The sequence below is a fragment of the Geospiza fortis genome, unplaced genomic scaffold, assembly GCF_000277835.1.
Source record: "Geospiza fortis unplaced genomic scaffold, GeoFor_1.0 scaffold200, whole genome shotgun sequence".
Lineage (NCBI taxonomy): Eukaryota > Metazoa > Chordata > Aves > Passeriformes > Thraupidae > Geospiza > Geospiza fortis.
The window spans coordinates 527,236-550,559 of NW_005054353.1; the positions used below are offsets into that span (position 1 = coordinate 527,236).

The window sequence follows — 23,324 nt, forward strand, 5'->3', positions numbered from 1 at the left end:
CCTGCTCAGACATAATTATGCTACTGCAGAGTCTCAGAAGGTGACTCAAAGTTGTCTTGTGGGAATTAGAGGCTACTTCTGCAGAATATACCAGTGGAGTGCCACATGGGGATGGTTTACCACCCACAGAGAGCATTTGGTACCATTGGAGCTTTGTATTTCTCAGCAGACCACACTTTGGGGCTACTTTTAGAAAGACTGTTGGACTGCATTATACTTCTGTACCGTCTCCTCATTGTATATTTACACTGGAAATTCTGCAGCTTCTGCTGCACTTTTTTATATCTCAGCAGCCAACTTGTGCTAGGCATTTTACAACCAGTTCTAAAGAGCTTGTTCCCTGTCCAAAGAGGATGTTTACAGAAGGGCTTGCTTGATCTTCCAGGAGCATACCAGGGTAATCAGGCTGATATCTCAGTCTCTTGTGGAGCCTTTCGCTGGTTCCCTTTCTTTGGTCAGAAGAAGCTCAGCACAGATGAACACACGGAACAGAAGGAACACATAAAGTTTTAAATACTGTTGAGTCAAGATTTGCTGTGTATTTGCTCTGTCCTTTCCTACAACCTATCCTATTCATGCAGAATTAGATGCTGGCTGAGGCAAGGAAAAGAAATAAAAGACAAACAAAGTTCAGAGGTTACCTACTACCTCCTCACAATGTCTCCTAAGAAGAATACAGCAGAGTCTTCCTACAAATTCAATTGTATTCTTGAAAACTTGTCCTGAAATTAAGTCCAAAAAGTCCTCAGGTGGGGAAAAGCCCTTTTCCAGGAACCTGTTATTTTCAAGAAAATGTGAATGGTACACCACGCAGAAATTTCTGGTGTCACTGAGTGTGGATAGGGAGTTTTCTCTCTCCACCATTTCTACATAAATGGGTGAATCAACAATTTAAAATCAGTGTCTAAAATGTCAAGCTACTTTATCATCTGTAAGTGGAACTGCATGGTAGAGGGTGATATTCAGTAGAAAAGAAAGAGCATTGATATCCCCGTTTTGAACTCCCTCCTCTTACTCTGCTGATTGCATGGACTTCTTGAAGCTCTTGTAGATGCTGAAGCTATCCTTACTGGGTACCCCAAAACTCTTGGGTATTGCCTTCCAAAGCCTCTCCACGCATGATTAAAAGTACATGTTGTGAGTTATACAGCATGAATATTAATTTTTTCCACTGAGCTGAATCAGCATCTTCCAGGATCTTTTAAATGGCACAAAAAATTGAAAGAGAGTTTAAAATGCACAGCAAATTGAAAGAGAGGATCAGTGTGTTTTATGGTAGCATGTGATCTGTGTTTAATCAGTAGTTAATGGATAGTTAGATGCACGTAAAGTCTGCAAGTTGGCTAAAAGATTAAGGTCCTTAAACTGCCTACTCAGTGGCTTTCTAACTGAGATTCCTACTAAGAAAAGCCTGGGCACTAAGAATCTAACTTGACTGAGTCCCTATTCTGGGAAATAGTAACTGCTTCTGAAGCTCCTATATTGCATTTTTACATTCAGCTGGAGGAAAACATTTTCAGCTTTCCAGAGGAAAAGAGGGACAGAAATTCATCCTACTCACTCTGATCTTGTTCCTGATGTTAATTAAATACATCAAAGAAGATATATGATGTTTGAAGTTTGTTTAAACATACATTAACCAAAATAGTATTTTTGTATTTGAATTCTATCTCAGGTTCAGATTAACCTAAATAGCAGAGAAGTAGGCCACCCCTTCACATCTCAGCTCCATACTGAGCTCCTTACAGCCAGGCTTAACAATATGGGAATAAAACAGAGTGATACGAAAGACAAAAAGTAGAACCAAGAACATAGATAGCCTAATTTTTAAAAGCACAATTCCACCACATTCCAGAAAAGCCCTCAAATTTAGATGTACAGGCAGACAAGGTGGCATGAACATATATATAGGAAATTTAAACAGTACCAATATTTAGGTTTTCCCTCAAGTTCCCCAAATATTAAAATCTTTCCACTCTTGTTAATCCTGCGCAATTACGACTTTCCCCTGACATGAAGTTAAAAATTATCTTTTGTTGCTGCATATTTTCAGTTTGGATTCAGTAGGATGATGAGGGACTTTCTCTCCCTTGAAAGTCATACAATTTATCTTCAGGAGCAGTTTTTCTACCACTAATTCATAATGCTATAAAAAGCCCAGTAACTCCAGTTTTTCTGAGTAAGGGAGTAGCATGAACCAGATACTCACTGAATATACCAAAAAAGGCCAGCTCACTAAGTAATTCCGCACTTGTCTTGCTGTGAGCTCTTGAGGTACGTTTGGAGCAAATGTGACCAACAAGAAGATCCCTGTTATTGTCAGCGTTCCTCCTTTAAAGAAAAGGACATGTTACTTTGGCAATACAGTGCTAGGTAATCATGGTTAAACCTGATTTCCATCTGATTGGGAAATAGTTTCTAGAAGAAAATTTAGGTCCTTTTAAACAGATCTATACTTAGACAATTAGATTGCCTTGCATTTGTGGTCTTATCTAGTCTAATTTTTATTAAAGACTCAAAGAATTTTGGAAATGTGAAAAAAAGTTGTCAGTAAAGCTATATGAATTAGGGTTTCAGCTCAACAATGCATTTTCAAACACTGTCAATTCTAAACCCAAGTGTATGACAAAGGAGAATTAATCCTTTGTATTTCCCCCAGGCACAAAGTTCATCACACAAACTTAGCCTAAACTGAAAGGACAAGTTTCTTACTAGTGCAGTCAATTAGATCATTAACCATGTAAATAAACATGACTGTGCCAAAGTCAGTGTGGCCACAGAGATCTTCACCAGCCACCAACCTGCCCTGGAAGCATCAGATGCAACACACACGTGCCAGTCCAGTGCTCAAGTGAAGCTGTCATAGGGCCAACATTCTGGCTGCTCCCTGTTGCATTTGCAGATCTATGAACTGTTTTATAAAAGGATGATTTGCAATAGACTGTTCAGCCACTAGGCTGCCAGGGCCCCATTTCAAGGTCGAACTTGCATTATTATGCTTTTAATAAAAATCTGCAAGTTCTGCCTTGTGGACATCTGCCTGTGACAAACACAGATGTTCGCTGAAGTATCAAGATAGAAGTGAGATGATCCTAAGATCATAAACTATATTGGATTAAGGAAGATATTAGCTAATCAATTTTTCTTCAAGTAATCTTTAAAATTCTTGGTAAACCTATAAATCGGTGAGGAATGCAGGGCTCAGGAATACAAAACAAAGCACATCCGGAGGGTTTTGTTGGCACTGCTATCTCAAACAGCTCCCTTGAAAAAGCAGAACTGTGTTATATTTATGTGCTTGCAAAACCATCACCATATTTCCCATCGTACAGCTCATTCTTATGGAATGTAGCAACATTGTTAAATCCATCTTGCAAAGTCAAACTCACAGAAATAAAATAAATCAGCTGAATACCAGTTAAAGCAACACACAGTGTTTAAGGCCATAAGGGAAACATGATCAGCAAAGGGAGGGGGGGGTTTGAATTTAGCAGCTGAGCTGGCAAACTTGGATTCCAAACCTAAATAAATCGTATATAGTATTCCTGGAACGATACTGAACAGATCTCTCCAACACATTCATGAGAACAGCTGTCCTCACTACAGTTTGGACAATCAAGCCTAGATTTTAGGAACCCACAGAAATATCAGGTGCCCTGCATCAGGTGTGCTGTCCCAGTTGAGATGGCTTGGTGTAAAGCCCAAACCCTGAAACCTGCTTTTCTCTCACTATTGCTGCATTCAAGGGGAGCAGTCTTGATATGCAAAAAAATCTTGGACACAGGCAAAAAGTTGACAGGCTTTTACAGTGAAGACCACATTTCCCAGCTGAACCCTTGACAATATGATTATTTGTTTTTTTGAAGTGATAAAACTAAAACCAAAGGGAAGTTATCACTTTAAATTGAGCTTGAATTTTTGTGCAATAGCTATGCAGTAGGAAAAAATATCTTATATCTGAATAAGCAACTCAATAACTTCCCTGATTTTATTAATTCTGTGTTGTACTCATAAAGATAATACTAAAGACAACCTCAGAGGCAAAAATAGAAAATAAAAATAAATTTGAGCAATAAGGGCACATAAGGAATGAGTTACGGTTGTAAGAGGATTTGGGAATACAGTCTTTTCCTTATACATTGAAGATTCTCTTCCTTTTTATCACTTTTCCCCAATTTTGAAAGTATCTGCCTTGAAACACTTGCTTGGGAAAGTGGGAGTGTGAAGGTGGGGGGCTGCGTGAGAGTTACAGCTTGCTAAGCATATGGCAGCACACATGTCTAAATTAGCAAATGCTTACTTACCCAATATATCAGCAGTCCTCATGGTCTTCTTTAGGAAAAAGACAGAAATAAATGCACTACCTAGAATAGATATATAAAGACTTTTATATATACACATATATTTGTTAGAATATCAAGTGCTACTGAAAAAACCTGTCCTGGTACAAGTTTAAATATATCTCATGGACACCATACCATGATATAAACAGCCAGCAGTCCATTCCTGCAAGCCACCAAAACTCGCTTTCTGTAAGATTTCAGATGTATCCAGCAGGCTCTTACATGGTTGAAAAGATGCAATGCCTTCCTTATTTCCCACACAGGGACACTACTTAAACTGCTCTGATTCAGTCATGTGTGGAAATGTCAGGAAAACTGGGCACTGATCAACTTTACTGTTTCACTGCCCATTTGGCTACCAAGTCACTGTATGGACTTGCTCAAGGCAAATTGCATCATAGAGCAATAAAATTCTGCTTCTTTAGTCTTCAATGTATTAGAAGATTATAAGCAAAGTAACAGCAGTATAATTAAGAAGAAGAAAGTCACTGCAAGAACATGGTATTTAGTATGAACCAAGTGGTCATGACATCTGCAGACAAACAGGGAGAAAACCCCACACATGTACGGGAGAACTCTCCATGGTCTTTCACAGTGACTTGCTCTGAGGAAGGAGAAAACTGGAAGTGAGTCCTACAAATGATTTCCTGTTTTCTGGGAAACATTTTCTCTTGTTCAGCTCTTGCATCTGACCTCTGCCAGCTCCTCGTCCTGCCTCCTCAGGATGGGCAGCATCGGGGGATGAGCAGCAGCAGTGGTTAGGGCAGGTTCTGTGGTTAGCCGCTCAGTGTGGACATGTGCTGGAGAGGAAGGAAGGGCTTTGAACTTACGATGGATGAGCCTGGGGAGACATGGCTCTATCCCAGCACACAACTACCTCTAAAAAGAAGAAAAAGAGGCTGGATAAAAGAGATGAGTAAAGTCCTCTGTGAGAAGTGCATCAGCAATGTTAGATTCATTCAGAAACCTCAAAGAAAGACTGCTCAGGAGGAACAGTGAAGGAACACATTGAAAAACTCATGGAATGTTGCTACAAGAGCTCTCTACTTGTCTACAGCGTGGTTTATTCTTGAAATAACAGTTCAACGTTTTTACAACTATCTTTGCCTCTATCTCTATTGTTCTCATGGAAAACTTAATTCGTGGTTAGCTAGTAGATGTACTCCAGAAAAATCTAGAGAGGTTCATACCAAGAGGTAAACATAGAACTGGAATTCAGCATCAGGCCTCTGTTTTCCAGTCAGTAGAAAATCAGATAGAGCTGAAGTCATAAAACTAAACTGTAGCAAGAGTGATGGGGATCTGTGCACATGAATAAGCACAATAAAAGGATCTTCAACTGAAAATGCCTCACTGAAATTAGGTTTTCTGATATGGTTTTCTTTATTCAGTTTTTCAGGGATGACTTTGCTGGAGTGAAGATGCTGATGGTATCCAGGCAACACTGACAATAGAAGAGCTACCTAGGTTTAGAAAAAAGGGACAAAAGCTGGTAAAGAAGTGGCACCATCCAAGATAGTGCAGGAATTAATTACTGCTCTATCTCCCTGCTCTCACAGCTTTTACAAATCTCACCTCAAACCGCTCACCTAGATAGTCTCTGTCACAGCAAAGAGCTGCTGCTTAAAGCACTGATACCTCAGTGATTTTTTTGCTGTTCTTTTTGTTTGTTTGTTTGTTTGTTTGTTTTGAGTACTCCATGTCGGGACTCTCTGTCTTCAGCAGAGGTCTAGTAAGTACAATTCCACTGTTGGCATCCAATTTGGGGTAATATGAGTTATGCCCAAATGTCAGCTTACAGGGATCACAGCCTCTGAGGCTGGCAGTAGGCACAAGGAGTTGCTGAAATGCAGCCAGGTAATGAAACTTGTCCCTCTGCTTTAATAATGCATTCAAATGCAGCAAGCCCTGTCTCCAGAGATAGCTGGTATTGCACCAGTGATCATGAGCTTAACAGAATCTATGTATAATTAATACTCTATGAGGTAGAGGAATATGTAGAGGAATCTAAAAATAGGAGAGGTTTTAAGAACACATATTAGGCCATCTGGGAGTAGAGAAAAAGCTGCAGTAGGAAGGGAGGCACAACACCAAGGTGAACGAGACCCAGGAGATACTCTGAACACAAAACACAGCTATCTCTGGGACAAGCTGCCAATGCTCCAGTTGCATTCATGTGAAGAAGAAAAGGAAATGGGGTAAATAAAAGAGAATAAGCAGAGAACAGTTGCACAGACCTGATGAGATGCTAGAAGACATACATGACTGATCAGAAGCCTCACAAACTCTGGCTGTTACCTCCAGAACTAAACTTTAGGCAAGTTATGGTAGCATGGCCAAGAGAATGTGATATTTTAATTTTACTTTTGTTAGTTTTCTGGGGTCTAAGCTCCCAGGTTTGACCTGGGGGTAGTCTTCCATATTCTTCAGTTTTCGAGGTAGGCTTGAATCAGATTAAAGCAAAGAATCCAAGAGCTGATTGTCTTGTTGCAGATGGGTCAGGGAGGAGGAGTACAAAAGAAGCCCTTGGAATGCAGGCTGGTGTTTGCCAGTTTTGCCTTCTGCTGGCTTTGCAGCCTTTTCTGGGTGGCAAGACAAATGACAGACATCAGAGTGCCCCCCAGGAGCCCAGTGAGAAATCCACAGCCCTCCCAGCTGCTCTGCTCCTCCTCCTGAGCTCCTTTGTGCTCCTGCTTACAACCCTGGTGCACTCAGTTGCTCAGGACATTAACTCCTCCCAAAGAGGCAGTTTAGGGCTCTGTGCCAAAAGGCCAACACACACTCTCTGCTCTCCTCTCTGCGGGGTGGCCTCCAAGCTGATCCTGCTTTGAGCAGGAACTTGGGTCAGGCACTTCGTGGGCTTCCTTCTAACCTGAGTTCTCCTAGGACTCATGAACTCTTTGCAGGAGAGCAAGAGGGCATCCAGAGGCTGATAACTAGGCCTACCAGATATATGAATATAAGCCCTTACTGTATCCCAAATTCAGTTCTTAAATGCAGAACTGCTGAAACTCCCCAGACTCTCCTCTCCTTTCCTACCCTCCCTCAGACCACAGGTGAGGTGTCTTGCATCTTCCCACCTCTCCTCCTCTCTACCAGTGATGTTATACCCCCATGCTTTCCTCCTAGCCCACTTCCCCTTGATTTCACCCCATCACCACAGTGTAAGTTTAATTCCCTACCACTCAGCCCAAATTTTTCCTTTTCCATGCCAGCGTTCTTTTCCTCTTCCTTCACAGAAACTGTGCTTCCTCCTCCTCCTCCTCCATTATACTGATGTGAGAAATAAATTATTGAACATTATATTTAAGTCTGTGAGTGAATAGACTGACGAACTTGGGCAATTGCTGTGCTGAAAAGTATGAATACATCTTTGCAATGTTTTTTTTTTTTGTTTGCCTTCTTTTTAAAAAAAGAAACATAGAGATTGAGATCTGTGTCAAAGTGAGGAATAGTTTTCTTCTTGTTGTTTTTCTTTTTTTTTTGGGGGGGGGGTTAGCAATAGCATACAACAATACAGAAACCCAGACAAAAAATCATGTCAAAGCTGGCAGTAGCTTGGGAACAAAATGAGTAATTTATCATTGTTCTGAAGCCTTGCTGGTTTTGAACCACTGGCTTTGGGAATGCAACACATGGATAGCCCCAGGCCTGGATTATCAGCCTTCAAGACATCAAGGTATCCCTGGCATCTGAGAAGACTTGTGTACTTTTGGGTGAATTAGAATAATTTTTTAGCTTTTTCACTAATTATTAAGGTAAAACTTCCAAAAGTAGGCAGAGATCCAACTCCCATTCCCAGTGACAATGGTAGACTGCTAGATGGAGAGAAGGGTAGAAAATCTGTGAGATGATCTGTTAAGGATTAACCATCACAGAACCAGCACATCCTAAGGTAATCCTTGAGTTTGTTTCATGCCTTAATTGCATGCTTGTATTACTACCCATAATTTGAGAAATAAATAGGTCCTCTAAAATGCTTGTATATGAGAAAGCCTTTCTTAATGCTCATGAAATTCAAATGGAAAATATTATTTGACACTACATCAAAATCATGATAAATAAAAACTGTTGGGTGGAAAAGGAGGGAAAAGGGTTTGTTCAGGAACTTAACTGTTATCTAAAAATCTTCATCTTTTCATACATCAGCATAAACCAGGCTGGTTTACATTCATTATTGAAGGAATATATTAATTATATATTGAATGATCATATATTCACATATATTGAATAAATGTGTATTCATTGCAGCATGTGAACTTCAATGTAAACTGAAAAAAATGATAAAAAAATTTGAGGTTTTTTATGATATGCAATTAATTGACTTGAGGAAGGGCTGTAATGGTGCTACACATAGCTCAGTCAGCTTCTCATTCTCTTAGGAGAGTGATCATTCACAATTATCTCCATATGTAGGTTTTCTCCAGCACAAATAGAAATAAAGAGCAGTGTGATGTGTGGGTTCTGCCACTAGCAGACAATGAATGGTGAGAATCCAGCTCACAAAATAACTCCTCTGCTTCCTAGACATGAAAGCTGCAGTTAGGACTGGGTTGTATTTGTTTCTTTAAGAAGGGGATAATAGACAACAGAAGTAAAAGATAGAAAACACATACTGATTCATGGTATGTATTCTGTGTATTTTGTCTAATCCAGCCATAAAAAACTCAAGTGGGTGTGCATGATTTATTTTTCCTATGCAAAACTATTTCACTATAACTCACTATTGAACTGTTTTCCTAATACTCAAGCCATTTACGAATATGATCTTTTTACCTCTTGTTTTTACTGTCTAATCTTACACCAAATAGGTTTTGTAACTGTTAATAACTTCAAATATTATTATATTCTTTCTTTTCCTCTTTTCAGTTCCTAGATGAGTTTTATGCACTAGTTAAACAGATAGTGCTCTCATTATAAACGCAAAGACTGCTTGCACTACTGTCTTCTCCAACAGTTTTCAAAAAAAATTCCACAAAATTTCATATTTGCTTTAAATGTTAATTCTCTTAAGCTTAACAGATTCAGTCAGGTAAAGGCATTTAAATTCACCCATGCAGAAGAACACTTCACCAGTGGTCTGGATGAAATACCAAGGGAAGAGAACTAGATATGATTCCAAGACTATTGCACCTCTCTCAGTTTGTGCAACAATATTTCACTTTGACACCAAGCATTTACTCTGTATTATGCAACTTAAGGGTGTGATTCCATCTAATCAAGCAGTTTAAGTTCACCCAGTTGATTTTGAACAGTGCTCAAGTTACGAGGATGCAGTTGCTGGCAGTCACATTCCAAGATGTGACCTCAGAATATGCTTTATATGAACAGACCCTCAGCCTGACTTCCAAGATGAAGTGATTCAGGACCCTCCCAGTACTGAAAAATTGAAGATACTTCAATCCATCCCCAAACACAAGCTATTGTGGTCTGCCACAGTGTCAGAAAATCTGGAGAGACAATGAGTTACATAGTGCATTTAATTGCTGCAGCTCAAATGACACCAGGGAACAAATTCATTACATCTAATGGACTTCTAAAACCTCTTCTTAGTTTATGCGATGGAGATTAATGCTCCACTTGAATACAAAGAAAGACATTACAGACACCTCTTCACAGCTGTCTTGCACACTGAACCTGTAACATTTCTAACATGATCAAAGATTAGTACTGGAAAAGTGGTGAACAAAACATGAAACATTTTTCCCCATCTCAGAAACTGCTCAAAAGAGAGGCCATTAAGGCGAGCTTAATTCTGGAACCTGGATTATAGGACATACACATTGCAGAGAGCAGGAAAAACCCTGAATATCCTTTTTCTTGCCTTTTCTAGACAAGTACAAATCAAGTATTTTAAAGAAGAGTTTAGTGAATGTTTCCTAGATATCATTAATAACAGGGTCCTTAGAATTCCAAATTCTTGGGCCACAAAGATGTTACATTACAGTGAGTGGGAGAAATCCATTTCTACAAGAGTATCTGAGAATCTTCCTAAAGTACCTCAGGAATATAACTTTCCAAAGCCTGAAGCTCCCCACTGCTGTTTACAAGGATCATCTAAAAATGCAAAGGGATCTTAACAATGTCAGGCTGGGTGAGGCAAGTATAAAACAACTCCCCACAGAATGGTGAACACTGCAGAAGAAATGGTCTCCAATGCCACTGACTTTTCCTCACCTTTTCCATCCCCAAGTCATTTCTGCAGGCAAAAGCAAGATGATGAGCTAAAAAACCACTGCAACCTAAAATTACCCAAGCTACGTGTAAAACATGAATTTTACTTTTTAAGTATAGAAAGTTTCTTAATGATCACATCAAACATGTATTACTCCTCCACTTTTATATTAAAAATTTACTAATTTCTCCTCTTGAAGAAAACAACTGCTGTCTTCTCAAACTATTTAAAACCCTGAACAGATGTAGAGCTTGCATCATTACAACCACATACAGAAATACTTCCACTGTGTAAGAAGTGTTCTAGTTTAATTCTAAAAAAAAAAAAAATTTAAATCTCTTGGCACCATGCCAATTCATGATCTTTGGTGCTCTATTATTTTTAAAATAAGACACTGGAACAATCTAGCTCAATAGAAAGAGGCACAAAGTTTTCACTATTTAATTGATACCGGGTTAAGCGCAAAATCCAGTTGGATGTAGTTAAATGTGGTGGCAGAGCATAATAGATGTTGGCTCCATCTATTTTAAGATGCTTCCTATCTCAGAAGTCTGGAGCTATATGATGTGTACAGCCCAAATCCATTCTAGGCAGAGACTCCAGTCTGCCTTGTCCTCCTCCAAACCCTGGTTTCCAAGCAAAGGAAACTCTCCCTGCAAACCCAGAGACCTGCAGAGAATCCCCTGGATGCCTGGACATACTGCAAAGCACATTTCTCCCCAGCACATCATATGTCCTGCATTTCCAATGGCACTGAGAGTCAGCCCCTACCATATGGGACATGTTGACACGGAATTTGGGAACAAAATGCTTCTCAGAAGGTTGGACTTGGGGTTCAGGTATGCATTTGGAGTTTGTTATTAAGTACTTAATTTGTTCATTTAAAAAAAATTAATTTATGAAAGACATTCAACAATACCTCAAAAAAACCTGTGAGGCAGACTCCGCAGAGGCCACCCTCCACTGCTTAAAAGTGGTCACAGCTTAATGAAAAATCTATTTCTTGATCTTTTAAAATTGAAAACCTGCTGCCTAAACTACCCTTGGCCCAGCTGCTGGCAGATGATGCACACATGACTTGGGCAGTTTGTAATTGCCCTAAATGATGAACTCTTTTAAAATTGAAGGGATGCTCTCTCTCTGGCTTTAATTTCAGAAGACAGGAAAGTATCTTGTACTAGGAAGTGTTACTGGGAAGTTATTGCTGTAATTGGCTGTCTGCACGATTTTTACTTGCTCTTCCTTAAGGGAATGTTTGCTAGACTAAATAAAATTTCAGATATTTCTATTGTTTGGGCTGTGAAATGGACACTGTCAGCTGATTTATGGAAATGGAATAGAAGATATTAAAGTGCTTTCTGGGATCTTACAGAATAAGCATTCTGGGACAGTTTAAAAAAATAAAAGTAGATGAGAATTTTGGTAAGACATAACAGTTAAGAAAATAGTTTCTTGGTACTTGTTGCAAGTGAGGGAAGTGTAGAATGCAGGAATCACCAGATGCAACATTTCTTCACTTTTTGCAAAAGCCAAGAAGGAATCTGCTCGGATAAAAATCAACCCTAAATGTGATCTCATCTTTTTCAGTTTAATAAATAATAGAATTTTTCTTCCTACTCACTGCTTTTTGCTTTTTCTTTCTAATTTTCTATATTTACATTTTATTCAGCTTGGATGACAAATGAGATTAGCCAACGTTCTTTGACGTTCAGAGAAGTTCTGACAATGCCTACAATTGTTACAGATATAACTACTGCCATCAAAATCACACTGGGGTATGTCATATTAATTTACATTTTCATCTCAGGTAATATGTCATTCCTTTCTTTGAAAACTCTTTCCTACTATGATGAACTAACATGGCTTTATATCTGAAATTCTGCAATAGAATTTAACATTGAAGGTTGCAGTAAATTGCCTGCAGTTTCCTTTTCCCTCTCTCTCTGCTAAATTGCACCTACATATTGTTAGCTGCTTCCTTCCCCTATAGCTAGGCAGTCCACTGGGAAGGTATTTCATCTTTTCTATCTTCCCATGGAGAGTCACTCACTGCAGCGTCACTTCCAAGCATCCAACTGGTAGCTAGAGACCATAAAATATTATCACTTGCCAATAGCAAGTAAATGAGTTCCAGCATATTCAGAATTGTTGAGAATCCCGGATGTTTCAGCTGTGGATGTGAAGTGACCAGGTTAAGGGATGTAGCTGCACCCTCTATTCCTGTTTTCACAGCTTCTGCGCAATATTGCCCTGTCTACCCTGCTTTACACTAGCACAACATAAAGACATATTTTCAGATGTGTGTTACTTTGTCAAAGAAACAGACATCTCATACCTGAGCACCTTAATAACAAAAACCCCCACATGAAGTAAAGAGTGAGATCCTATCACTTCAGCTAAAGTCCAATTAATCTGTACATAAAGGAACAAATGAACATGTTTAAAAATGTCCATAAATGTACTAAACATTTCTGGAAATTTCTAGGTCCTTTTTGTCACACACTTGCTTGTGTCAAGCAAGTTTGCCCACATCAACATGAATCCTGGTGAACAGGCAGCAGAAACTATTTGGTGTGATGGTAACACAGAAAATGCACTCAGGAGCTCTGAGCATGCAGCAGGATGCTAGTCCCCCTCTTTGGGGGCTTGCAGAACTGGCAACCCTTACAGCACTGGGCAGGAGCTAGCAGAGCACAGTGACACAAAAGACAAAACCATGGAAAAAGAAATATATTAGAAGAGTCTTTGATTTAAGTAGACAGTTTTTGTCAAACTGTCAGCTCAATATTATATGAATAATTTCTTTTCAAACCATGACATTAACATTTTCCTCTTGTGTTCCTGCTGCAGTTTCTGTGGTATCATTCCTCTAGCCAGAAGGGAGTGTTTGATTGAAGCACATACCCGAGCAAGAAATGGCAAATGGTCTCACCTATGACAGAAACAGATCCCAGTGGAGCCACCAGAGCGATGGGGGCAAGGGCATAGGCAGTGAAAGTGCCCAGCTCTGCCAGCCCCAGGAGGGCAATGCCACAGCACCACAGCTTGCTCCTGTAGCATGGCTTCGGCTCTGCTCGGCAAGCCAGCCGGAGGTGAGCGCATTTCTAGAAAAGGAATTATCAGGAACAGGCATGAATAGAAAAACTTCCATTGTGTTCTTATGTCTGACAAAAGTGGAATAATTAAGGGGGATGTCAACTTCAAGTTCCAGGTGCATTGGGGTTTTCTTTTCAAACATGACTTTGAGCTTGTTGCTGCAGAGCTTTGTGTTAACTCAGTGCTGCTTCAGATGTGCTTTCTTAGCAGTGGTAGAAAGAGCTGAAAATTTAGGCCTCTGAATAAACCTGAAAAATGCTAAGTGAATACTATCTAGTGCTTCCTAGCTATCACTGCACACATCTGCTCCTGTCTCAAAGCAAAGCTCAGCAGTTGGGCTCTGAATCTGGAAACACTCAAAAGGCAGGAGACGGGGCAGAATCAGAACTGTGGCAACAAACTGGGACAGGGGGAACAGACAACAGGGTGTTCCTGTCTGTGAAACCTATCCTCACCACAAATATACTTTCAAAATGAAAAAGGCAGCACTTAGTCACATTTTCTGTAGGGAGGACTCTAAATTAATTAAATAGAATTTATGATTTGGCTACAGTCTCCTGTTTGACCTTAGAAGGAGATCATAAGTAAAGCATTATTTTCTAAAGAAAAAACAGTTGGCACAGGTATAATATATACTCAAGTAATACTTCATCAACACTTCCTGTTACATGAAGAAGGTATCATTGGCACAAGTTGTAATTGTTTTTTCTCTGGCTGTACAGCAAGAACATGAATATAGCAAGACAATTTGTCTTTGATCACACTAATCCTCTGAAACAGAGTCCAGGCAGTCTCCGTCAAGAAAGTGTCATAACTGGGAATGATGCACTGTTTACCAAATTAATTCTGCAGATTATATTTTCCTTTCTCAAATAACTCTCCAGCCTTTCTGCACATGGGTCAAAAAGGTGGAAATCAAATGATACAGTTATTACAGTACAAATGGTGGTAAAAGAAATTTTTTTCTCCATCACTTGATATTTGATTTTAGAAGTCTCCCTGCAGAGCCCGGATAGGTTGTAAAGGATTTCCCTCATACTCCCATCCTTCTCTGTAGGCTACTTGACAGAGCATGGGACAAACAGCAATGTCTGTAATAGCCCACAGTCTTAGTCAGAGCTCTTGTTGAGAAGATGCAGCACATTGTTGCAGCTTTGTGCCATGGAACGTGTTCAGGGGATGAAATTCTAGGAGAAAGTTTAGCCCTCCAAGAAGAAAAAGAGCAAAAGGAAATCAAACTTGTGCCACCCATCCAAAATGGATTTTCCATTTTTATAAACAAAGAAACAAAAAAAGCCCAATAAAGATACAAATTAAATTAATAGTAAATAATACTAAATTATTATTCAAGAATCCAAATTTCTGCCAAAAATTAAATAGGACAAATTCTTAACTGAATCCTGAGGGGTATTTTCACCTCAGATTCTTGTAGAATTAACTTCTGAAGGCACAGTGAGATTGAAAAGATGTGCAGCAAACACAGGAAGGTGAGCTCAGCAACTGCCCTACAGCCTTCTTTCTCCAGATGTCTGTCTTCTTTGCACAGTGATGCGTGCAAGTGGTATTTAGGTGGAAGCTGTTTATAACTCAGCTGAAATACATTGCAGATGATGAGCTGTTCTTTAGTAGCCAACCTGCTAGAGGGAAGACAAGCAGGATAATGGACTACATTAACAGAACAAAAAAAATTCGACCTGTCCATTTAATAGGAGTGTGAAAATAAATGTTGAGATCTAGGGAAAGTCACTATTCATACTTAGAAGATATTGTTACTAAATGGAGAAAAACCCAATTTAAAGGATAAAAAAATTCAGTTTAAACTTTCTGTCAAATGGCAGTGAGAACCATTGGGTTTCCCTAATCAGCATTTAAAAAGATGATAGTTCAAATCCAGTAAGGGCTGTTATGATTACAAGTCAATGGAAGTCTGCTTGTATGCCTTGGTACATCCCCTTGCAAAGCATCTACTCTGGCACCCAGTACCCTCAGCAGACAAAAGATATGGACTCTGAACAACCTCATTATTATGGCCAGACTGAATTTCCACTTCACCTTCACTTTTCTTCACTTCACCTTTACCTTTCCACTTCAACTTCAGAGGTTTTCCCAGAGCCTGTCCTAGCACTGTCACCACCTGCAGGCTGGGATTCCTGTTGGAAAGGCAGCAGTCATCTCAACTTGCCAGTCTCCTCTGGCTAAACAGGTTTCTTTCTGTGGGATTCTCCAGCTAATGATGTTTAAATAGAAGGGAATCACTGAAGAACCTACTAGCTTTAATAAACTGGGTTGCTATGAACAGGAACTTTCATATTCCACAACTTTCTATTTCATCCTTTACAGAAAAAGCAAGAAGTAGCTTTATATGAGACCTGCACAACTTCTAAAATACTAGCTAGCAAAATACTTCTTCTGGACAATTTACACAAAAATGCCTTCTGTGCTTTAAAAACTTTTGTTAGAAGACCTCAAAATACAACTAAGCCTACAAGATACAGACTATAATGAAAAATGTAACTTTCTACTGAGTATGTATTCTAATTATTAAAACAGAAAGTATTTTATTATTGACATCCTACAGTGCTTTACCACAGTTGTAAGGACAACACCTTCCTTTACTTTTATGATTTAAATAGTGTTTACTCGGATTATTTTATCTTAATTGCAGAAGAAGAACTAAATTGGCCAAAGTTGTTTTGGAGTCCAATATTGTAAAAACCTTTATGTCTGTATGCATTTATGGAACAAGTCCTCAGGGAGCTGACTCAAAATGATGCCCTCCTTGATCTGCTGCCTGTCAGCTCTCGTGAGAGATGTGGTGACTGGCGCCGTCTTGGCCACAGAGACCACAGAATGATCAAGCTTAAAATCCTTGTTGAAGGAGGAAAAGTACAGCAAAACCTCAGCTCTGGACATGAGGAGAGCAGACTTCAGGCTGCTCAGGGAGTTAGTAAGAAAAGTCCCCTGGGAAATGTTTCAGTAGTGCTGGGGTCTGCCAGTGCTGGTCACTTTTTAAACATCAGCTCCTAAGGGCACAGGAGCAGCAATTCCCCAGTGTCACAAGTCAAGCAGAAGGCTGGCTTGGTGAGCAGGGATCTTCTTTTGGGTCTAAGGCAAAAAAGGAAGGTGTGTGCCCAGTGGAAGCAAGGTCAGGTGACCTGGAAAAATAAGAGATGCAGCTTGCCACCATAGGGAGAAAATTTGTGTAGCCAAAGCTCAACTTGAAGACAGACAGAAATGCGGAGGACAATAAAAATAGATTTTTCAGATATATAATAGCAAAATGCAGCATAGAAATAACATCACCTGTTACAGGATGTGGATGGGCACCTCACAAACAGGGACATGGACAAGGCAGAGGTGCTTAATGCATTCTTTGCCTCTGTCTTCAACACAGATGATGGACCAAGGGGGTCTCAGTGCTCTGAGCTGGAGGACCATGGCTGTGAGAATGATTAAATCCCAGCTGGTTCTGAACTTGTACTGCTCCAGCTGGATCCCTACAAATCTATAGGGCCTGATGGGATTCATCCAAGAATCCTCAAAGAATTAGCTGAAGTTATTGCAAAATCTCTCTTGATTTTCATCTCTCAGCTGACTGGAAGCTGGTGAACATTGTCTCAGTTTTCAAGAAGGGCAAGAGGAGAATCCTGAAAAATTCCTGTCAGTCAGATAGGAATCAGAACTGAGACCTGTCAGTCTCAATTCAGTGCCAGTAAAATCACAGAAAAGATTATTTTGGGAGGTATTGAAAAACACCTTGAGGTCAATGCAGTCATTGGTCACAGCCAGCACAGCTTCACGAAGAGAAAGTTCTGCTTGTCAAACCTGACTTCCTTCTGTAACAGGGTAACCCACCTCACTGATCTAGGAAAGCCAGCTAATGTAATCTTTTTGGACTTCAGCAAAGCTTTTGATACTGTCTCTTACTGTACCCTTCCTTACTCCCAGCTTCAGTGGGACTACAAGTGACTCACAGCTGGTGTTTCTTTCTGGCACAATAAAAGGAGGAGGAGTTATGAATATTTTTTCTATTCCTGTATGACAATCACAGCACAGAGCAGGCTGAGAGCTCCCAACTCCCAGCTCCCAGCAATTATAGCAGGGCACTGCTAGATTACAGTTAATGAAAGAGAGAAGGTTTAATAAATGCAACAAAAGTTGCACTTTGAACTTCATCAAAACCAAACTGCAATGTAAGTACTTGCTAAACATAAACAACTCTGAATAAAGATAAACCATATCATACCTGTATATTCAAAGAGACACTGATGAGAAAATTTGAAGCAGCAGCAAGTAAAACTCCAAACAGCTGAGTCTGCAAATCATAAGGCAAAGAAATACAAAAATACTTATTAGTTTAAGAAGACCAATATAATGGTGGTTTTCTGATAGCACATTATGACCCAATCAAAACCAAATTATTGTACTTCACAGTCACTGAGTTCATGCTGCAGTGAGTGAAGTGATAAGGAATACCTCTGCATAGCTGGCTAGGGCTTAAGTAATAAACAAGTGGGAATGGAAAGGCATGCTGGTTTTGCTGTCCTTCAGTAGAACACTTTCTTAAATCTCATGAAAGACAAAACTAGGCAGTTGAAAACCACAAACAGGGTTTTTCCCCCCCCAAAAAGGACCTAGTTTGCTACGTTATCCAAAAGGAAAACCATCAGCAATCAAACCATTCCTACTGGAACACAATTATCTTACGTGTTAACATATCCACTATTTGACAAGGCAGCCAGGAACATAGGTGTCCTGAAACTGTCTTTAATGTATTGTGTTATTTCATTAAAAAATTTCCTAATCAGACTGTCTAAATTTCACTAAGATTTGCACGCTTTCTATGAAGCCAAGAAATTAAAAACACTCAAGCAGGATTCATTATTTTGGAAAGAAGTCGTTTAAAGATGCCATTTCAGCAAGGTCAAACAACATGTACTTGACAGAGCTCCCTGTCCACTGTCAAAATGCTCTAACACATTGCAAGCCATCCTAAGTGTATTAAAACCCCATTCAAGGTCACTTCTAGAGTGCTGTGAGGAGCCCCATTAGCTTGTGGAGAAGACAAACATAACCATCAGTTTTTATAAACAAGGTCATGGTAATATAACCCAGCATAACAACTGTTTCCAGGCTGTAAAGCAGCATCCAACTCTGTGCTTACAGCCTCATGTTTCAAGATACTTACCGAAAAGGTCCCTGAGCAGCTCTGAACAGGCAGTGCCTACCAGCCAGAGACTGCTACCCCTCAACATTTATAAAGAACAACATGTTGTTCCAAAAGCACTTGGAGGGGGGATTGTTGTTGTGGCTAAATAGTTGCAGACTAAGCAAAGGCATCCCCAAAAGTGTGAAGAAACAACAGCCTTATTACAAATCAAATATAATATTTAAGCCAAGCAGCAGAACCCAACTGTTTCCAGCCCCTCTGTTTCTGTAGTGTCTCGGAGCTGGCAGGAGAAGCAGACAACAGGACTGCTCTCGGAGAAGTGCTTGGCTGCCTGCCAGGTGTCACCAAGACATGACTGATGGGTCCAAAGGGATTCAGGGACAAGAAAGCAAGAAGTGAGAGGGCTCCCTCTGCTAACTATTGCAGCATCAGTGCCACAGCTTGCATACAACAAGCATCCAATGAGAAGCATTACTCAAGATTTAAGCCCATAGCCTCTGGTGCATGGCCACTGGAGGTCCTTCCTCTCTTGCATCCTCTCCCTGGGATCTCAGCATGTTCTGGGCTCTTTCACACACACTGTGTTCTTCATGCTCTGGGAACACACCTCCCTGGAGCCAGTGTGTGATGTGACACCTCAGCACAGAGGTCCCAGCAGAGATCAGCACCCACTGTTACAGGAACACACAGCCTCCTTCCACTCTGGGGAAATGCTGCCACATGGACACCACCCAGGCCTTGCAGAAGCACAGGGGATGGGTTTTCCTTCCTTATGCCTTAATGCTGTAGCATCAAATCCTGAGCACTGATCTTGCCCAAAGTTTGACCACTTCATCCTGCCCACACAGTACCTTCAAAAAACAGCAACTAAATCAAAACTGTTTTCTTGCTCCCGGAGATTTGTACTTTTTAAATGACAACATGCTCCCTTGTGAGGAGGTGGAGAAGTGGCCTTGTCAGCCTTGTCATGAAGTGTTTAAGAAAAAGGAGACAGAAGGGAATAGAAAACAGAATCTGCCCCCTCATTTACCCCATCATTTTACTGCACTTACATTAGTAATTGTAACAAATCCCCACTACTCCCAGCTGAGAATCAGTCTCTCTGTGGCTCTTGTTGTTCCAGAGGCTGATCCTATCATTATGGCTGCACCTCTGCATGCAACCCCTTGCAGCTCCTTCCTCCCAGTTTTCAGCTGGGGGTCACAAACCTGGCACAGGACTCAGTAGGCAACCAGCACACCACAGAGAAAACACCACTGATGTGAAGCCAGACCACAAGAGGGTCTCCATCCAGCTCTTGAATGCAGCTGGTGAGCAGAGGATGAGGTCATGTGTTCCATTGGTCATCTAAAATAGTGTGTTAAATCAGATCCATGTGTAGGTACTGATGATGACCTGAGTGTGTGCCTCTAGAGGCTGTGAATCAAATCTCCAGCAGTGGGTTTTCCAATGCCCTGCATCATGGGTGTCCTCCCCAGAACAGCAACTGCTTTTGCACCACGGTGGTTGCTTCACCAGGTACCTGTGAGCTTGGCTCAGATATCACTGTGGGACACACAGGATTTCTATCACGATGACCAGCCTGTGTCTGAACAGAAACAATCTGACAAAGGTCAATTCTCTTCTTGGAGAAACACAGAATGGTTTTGGTTGGAAGGGAGCTTAAATATAATTTAATTCCAACCTCTCTGCCATGGGCAAGGACACCTTCTACCATGCTGGTCAAAGCCCCATCCAACCTTGAACATTTCCAGGAATGGGGCATCCACAATTTCTCTGTGCAAACTGTTCCAGTGCCTCACCACCTCACTGTGAAAAGCTTCTTCCTTGTATCTAGTCTAAATCTGCCATCTTTTAGCTTAAAATCCTTGTGCTGTGACACTCCTCTGTGCCTAACTTAAGCAACTTCCTGGGCTGCACCCAAGGAAAAGCAGTGCATGTGTACAGGCAGCAGGCTGGGCTCAAACCTCACCCCCATGGCTCAGGTCACCTTATGGCAATGACCACAGGTTTCACCTGGGCGTTGCTGTTGGCATATATACTGCAGTGCCTGCCCCAGGCTGACAGGGGCTCATGAGCTCTGCTTAGCATGGGAATAGCACCATGCTTCCACAGCCAGGGCTGGACACAGCCCTGAAGATTAGGAGCAGAGCACGATGCCCTAAGGAGGTCAAACATCACATGGATCCATTCAGGGAGATGAGATGAAAGCACAGCAACACCCTGCAGCTACAGCATGGCAAAACTGTCTCATGTGGGTTCATACCCACACGTGCTTATGCTAAGTTAAAAAATGGGGGGAAATGCAGTAAAGAGGAAAATTACATTGTGAACATCTCAAATCAGAGTGACTCAAATCAGCAGGCAATTTCTAATGCACCAAGGTTACCACATACAGCAGCACTCAGAGGAGAAAAGCATATCTCAGGCTAGGAAAACCATTCATGAAAGACAACCTGCAACTGAAGACAGATCACAAAATTGCTGTACTGCCCTGAAAGCCACCAGAGCCCTTCTGTTCCCATCTTATCATGTGAAAGTCTTCATTATTTGTGCAGTGTCTGCCATTTAATATCCTTCAGAGGCTAAAGGACTGGTGGAACAGCCAGTTTAATAAGTAATAAACATGATATTCTCTGAATTTCCAGTTGTGATATCCAGTTGTGATATCATCCACAGCACTGCAGAGCTTCCCACACATAAGTCTCAAGACAAACCTCAGTTGGGGAATTCAGTTGCAGACACAACTTCAGAGCCATGGTACTGCTTCAGTCAACTAAGGACTTCTACAGGAAAGAGCTTTAAATATTCAGAACTGTTGGCATAAAATGCAAGTTTCTTCATCACTGAAACATCTGTCTGAGCATACAAGCCACTTTGTCAGACCCCAGATTTCAAACTGTTGACATATTTTTCCAGTGCTTCCAAATGCATGAGGCTTGTCAGAGAAACAACCTTGAGTTTTCCAGAAAATAAAAAACAATACAGAAATTTAATTTATTTCATTTTAATTAATATGTTTTGGAACAAGCCATTAAAGCCACCTACCCACTTTGAAGTCCTTCCTAGATAGCCCATGAGCACACAGACCATGGACTGAGATTGTGGATCTGCCAGCATTTTACTTGGTGGCAAGCAGGCTTGAGGAATGGTTTCCTCTGGCCTGCTGCTCCCTCGCTGCCCTGCTTGAGTGCCTGAAATAATCCATCCAAAACATACCCCATTACCTTTATGTCCTTTATCAGCCACCTGCCAATGTTTAACACTAAAGGAGGGTCAAAATTCACAATTCACAGCAAGGGTTTTAAACTGGTGACCCTGTGCAGTTTGTCAGGAGTGACACGGCACTGTACAGGGGGTGCTGGGGTAAATGAGTTCAAGAAATGGCAAATTTGCCTCAAGCAAGGCACCCTCAGCACTCTCCTGGTATCCCCATCCCAGCCACATGAGGCTCCTGCACAAGCTGAGGTGTGGGGGAGGGAGGTTTGAACCATCAGCCAAGAGAAATCCATTTGTCACGTGGAGTGGCAGCGCTATTTTGCTATTCAAAATAAGTGAGCAGCAGCGTGGCACTGGCTGGGTATGGTCCTGCTCCCAGCACTCAGGCAGGACCTGATGCTTGTTTACCAGAGAACATTTTCACATCATTCTGCCAGAATTTTAAATTGACATTTTACATGAAAAGTCTCTATTTATTGTCAAAGTAAAATAAGGGTTTTATGGCAAATGAAAGCCAGGCTGAAATCCGTATCTTTGGCAATAATTCTACTAAGTTTATCACTTGCAGACTAAAATCTGCATTGGAGACTCAGTTATACAGTGAAATGCAATTTATCCATATTACATGTGTGTTTTCCTAAAGCACATTAAACTGCAGTTGCCAGGTCTGTGAAATGAAAACTTAGAAAAAGGAACATAATTTGCATTGACTAAAAGGTATATGCCATTATTTATGGAAACTTGCTATGCCTATAAATTGAACTGATGAGCAGAAAAAACCCCAAACACTTTAAATGTCTGTTGCCTGCTCACTCATCAAGGCTAGTTAAAGAGTTGCTCCTTTTTTTTGTTGATTTCTCTACGTATTTGTGATCTAAAGGTGCTCCCAACAAATTTAATGGCGTGTACTGTTTCAAAAGCTATGCACCATTTCCAATAACTGGGATTTTTTCAGACCTCAATGGATCTTATTAAAAAAAAAAAAAAGAGAAAGGGGTGGAACATGTTCTAAACTTCCAATTATGAGTTAACTCTGAAGCAAGAGGAATTCAGAGTCCTTAACAAAAACCATATTTTTCAAAGAGCTACCATGTGGAATTGGGAGAGGCTTATCATTTAGCTATTATTATTCACAGAGCTCTGGCTGTACTCAGTACTTCACAGATGTATAAATAAAACAAGGTCCTTGTTCCAATGGTTTTCATAGTGCAATTCATATACTCAGATATCAGTTAAGGTCCATATGAAGTACTGAAGGACAGCTGAAATAAGAGTAAAAGGGCAATTACCAGTGTGAGAACCTGAAATGAAAATGCATTTC

General features: G+C 40.6%; 1 protein-coding gene across 1 annotated transcript in view; it reads right to left on the minus strand.

Annotated features, from left to right (window-relative positions):
* Positions 1-23,324, minus strand: part of NIPAL2 (NIPA like domain containing 2) — a 47,408-nt gene that overhangs the window by 11,993 nt on the left and 12,091 nt on the right. The window contains exons 2-5 of the mRNA XM_005423491.2: positions 17,861-17,929; positions 13,451-13,622; positions 4,305-4,364; positions 2,210-2,331 (exon numbers count right to left, since the gene is read on the minus strand). Coding sequence (XP_005423548.1) covers positions 2,210-2,331; positions 4,305-4,364; positions 13,451-13,622; positions 17,861-17,929 — 423 coding nt within the window. The remainder of the gene's footprint in view (positions 1-2,209; positions 2,332-4,304; positions 4,365-13,450; positions 13,623-17,860; positions 17,930-23,324) is intronic.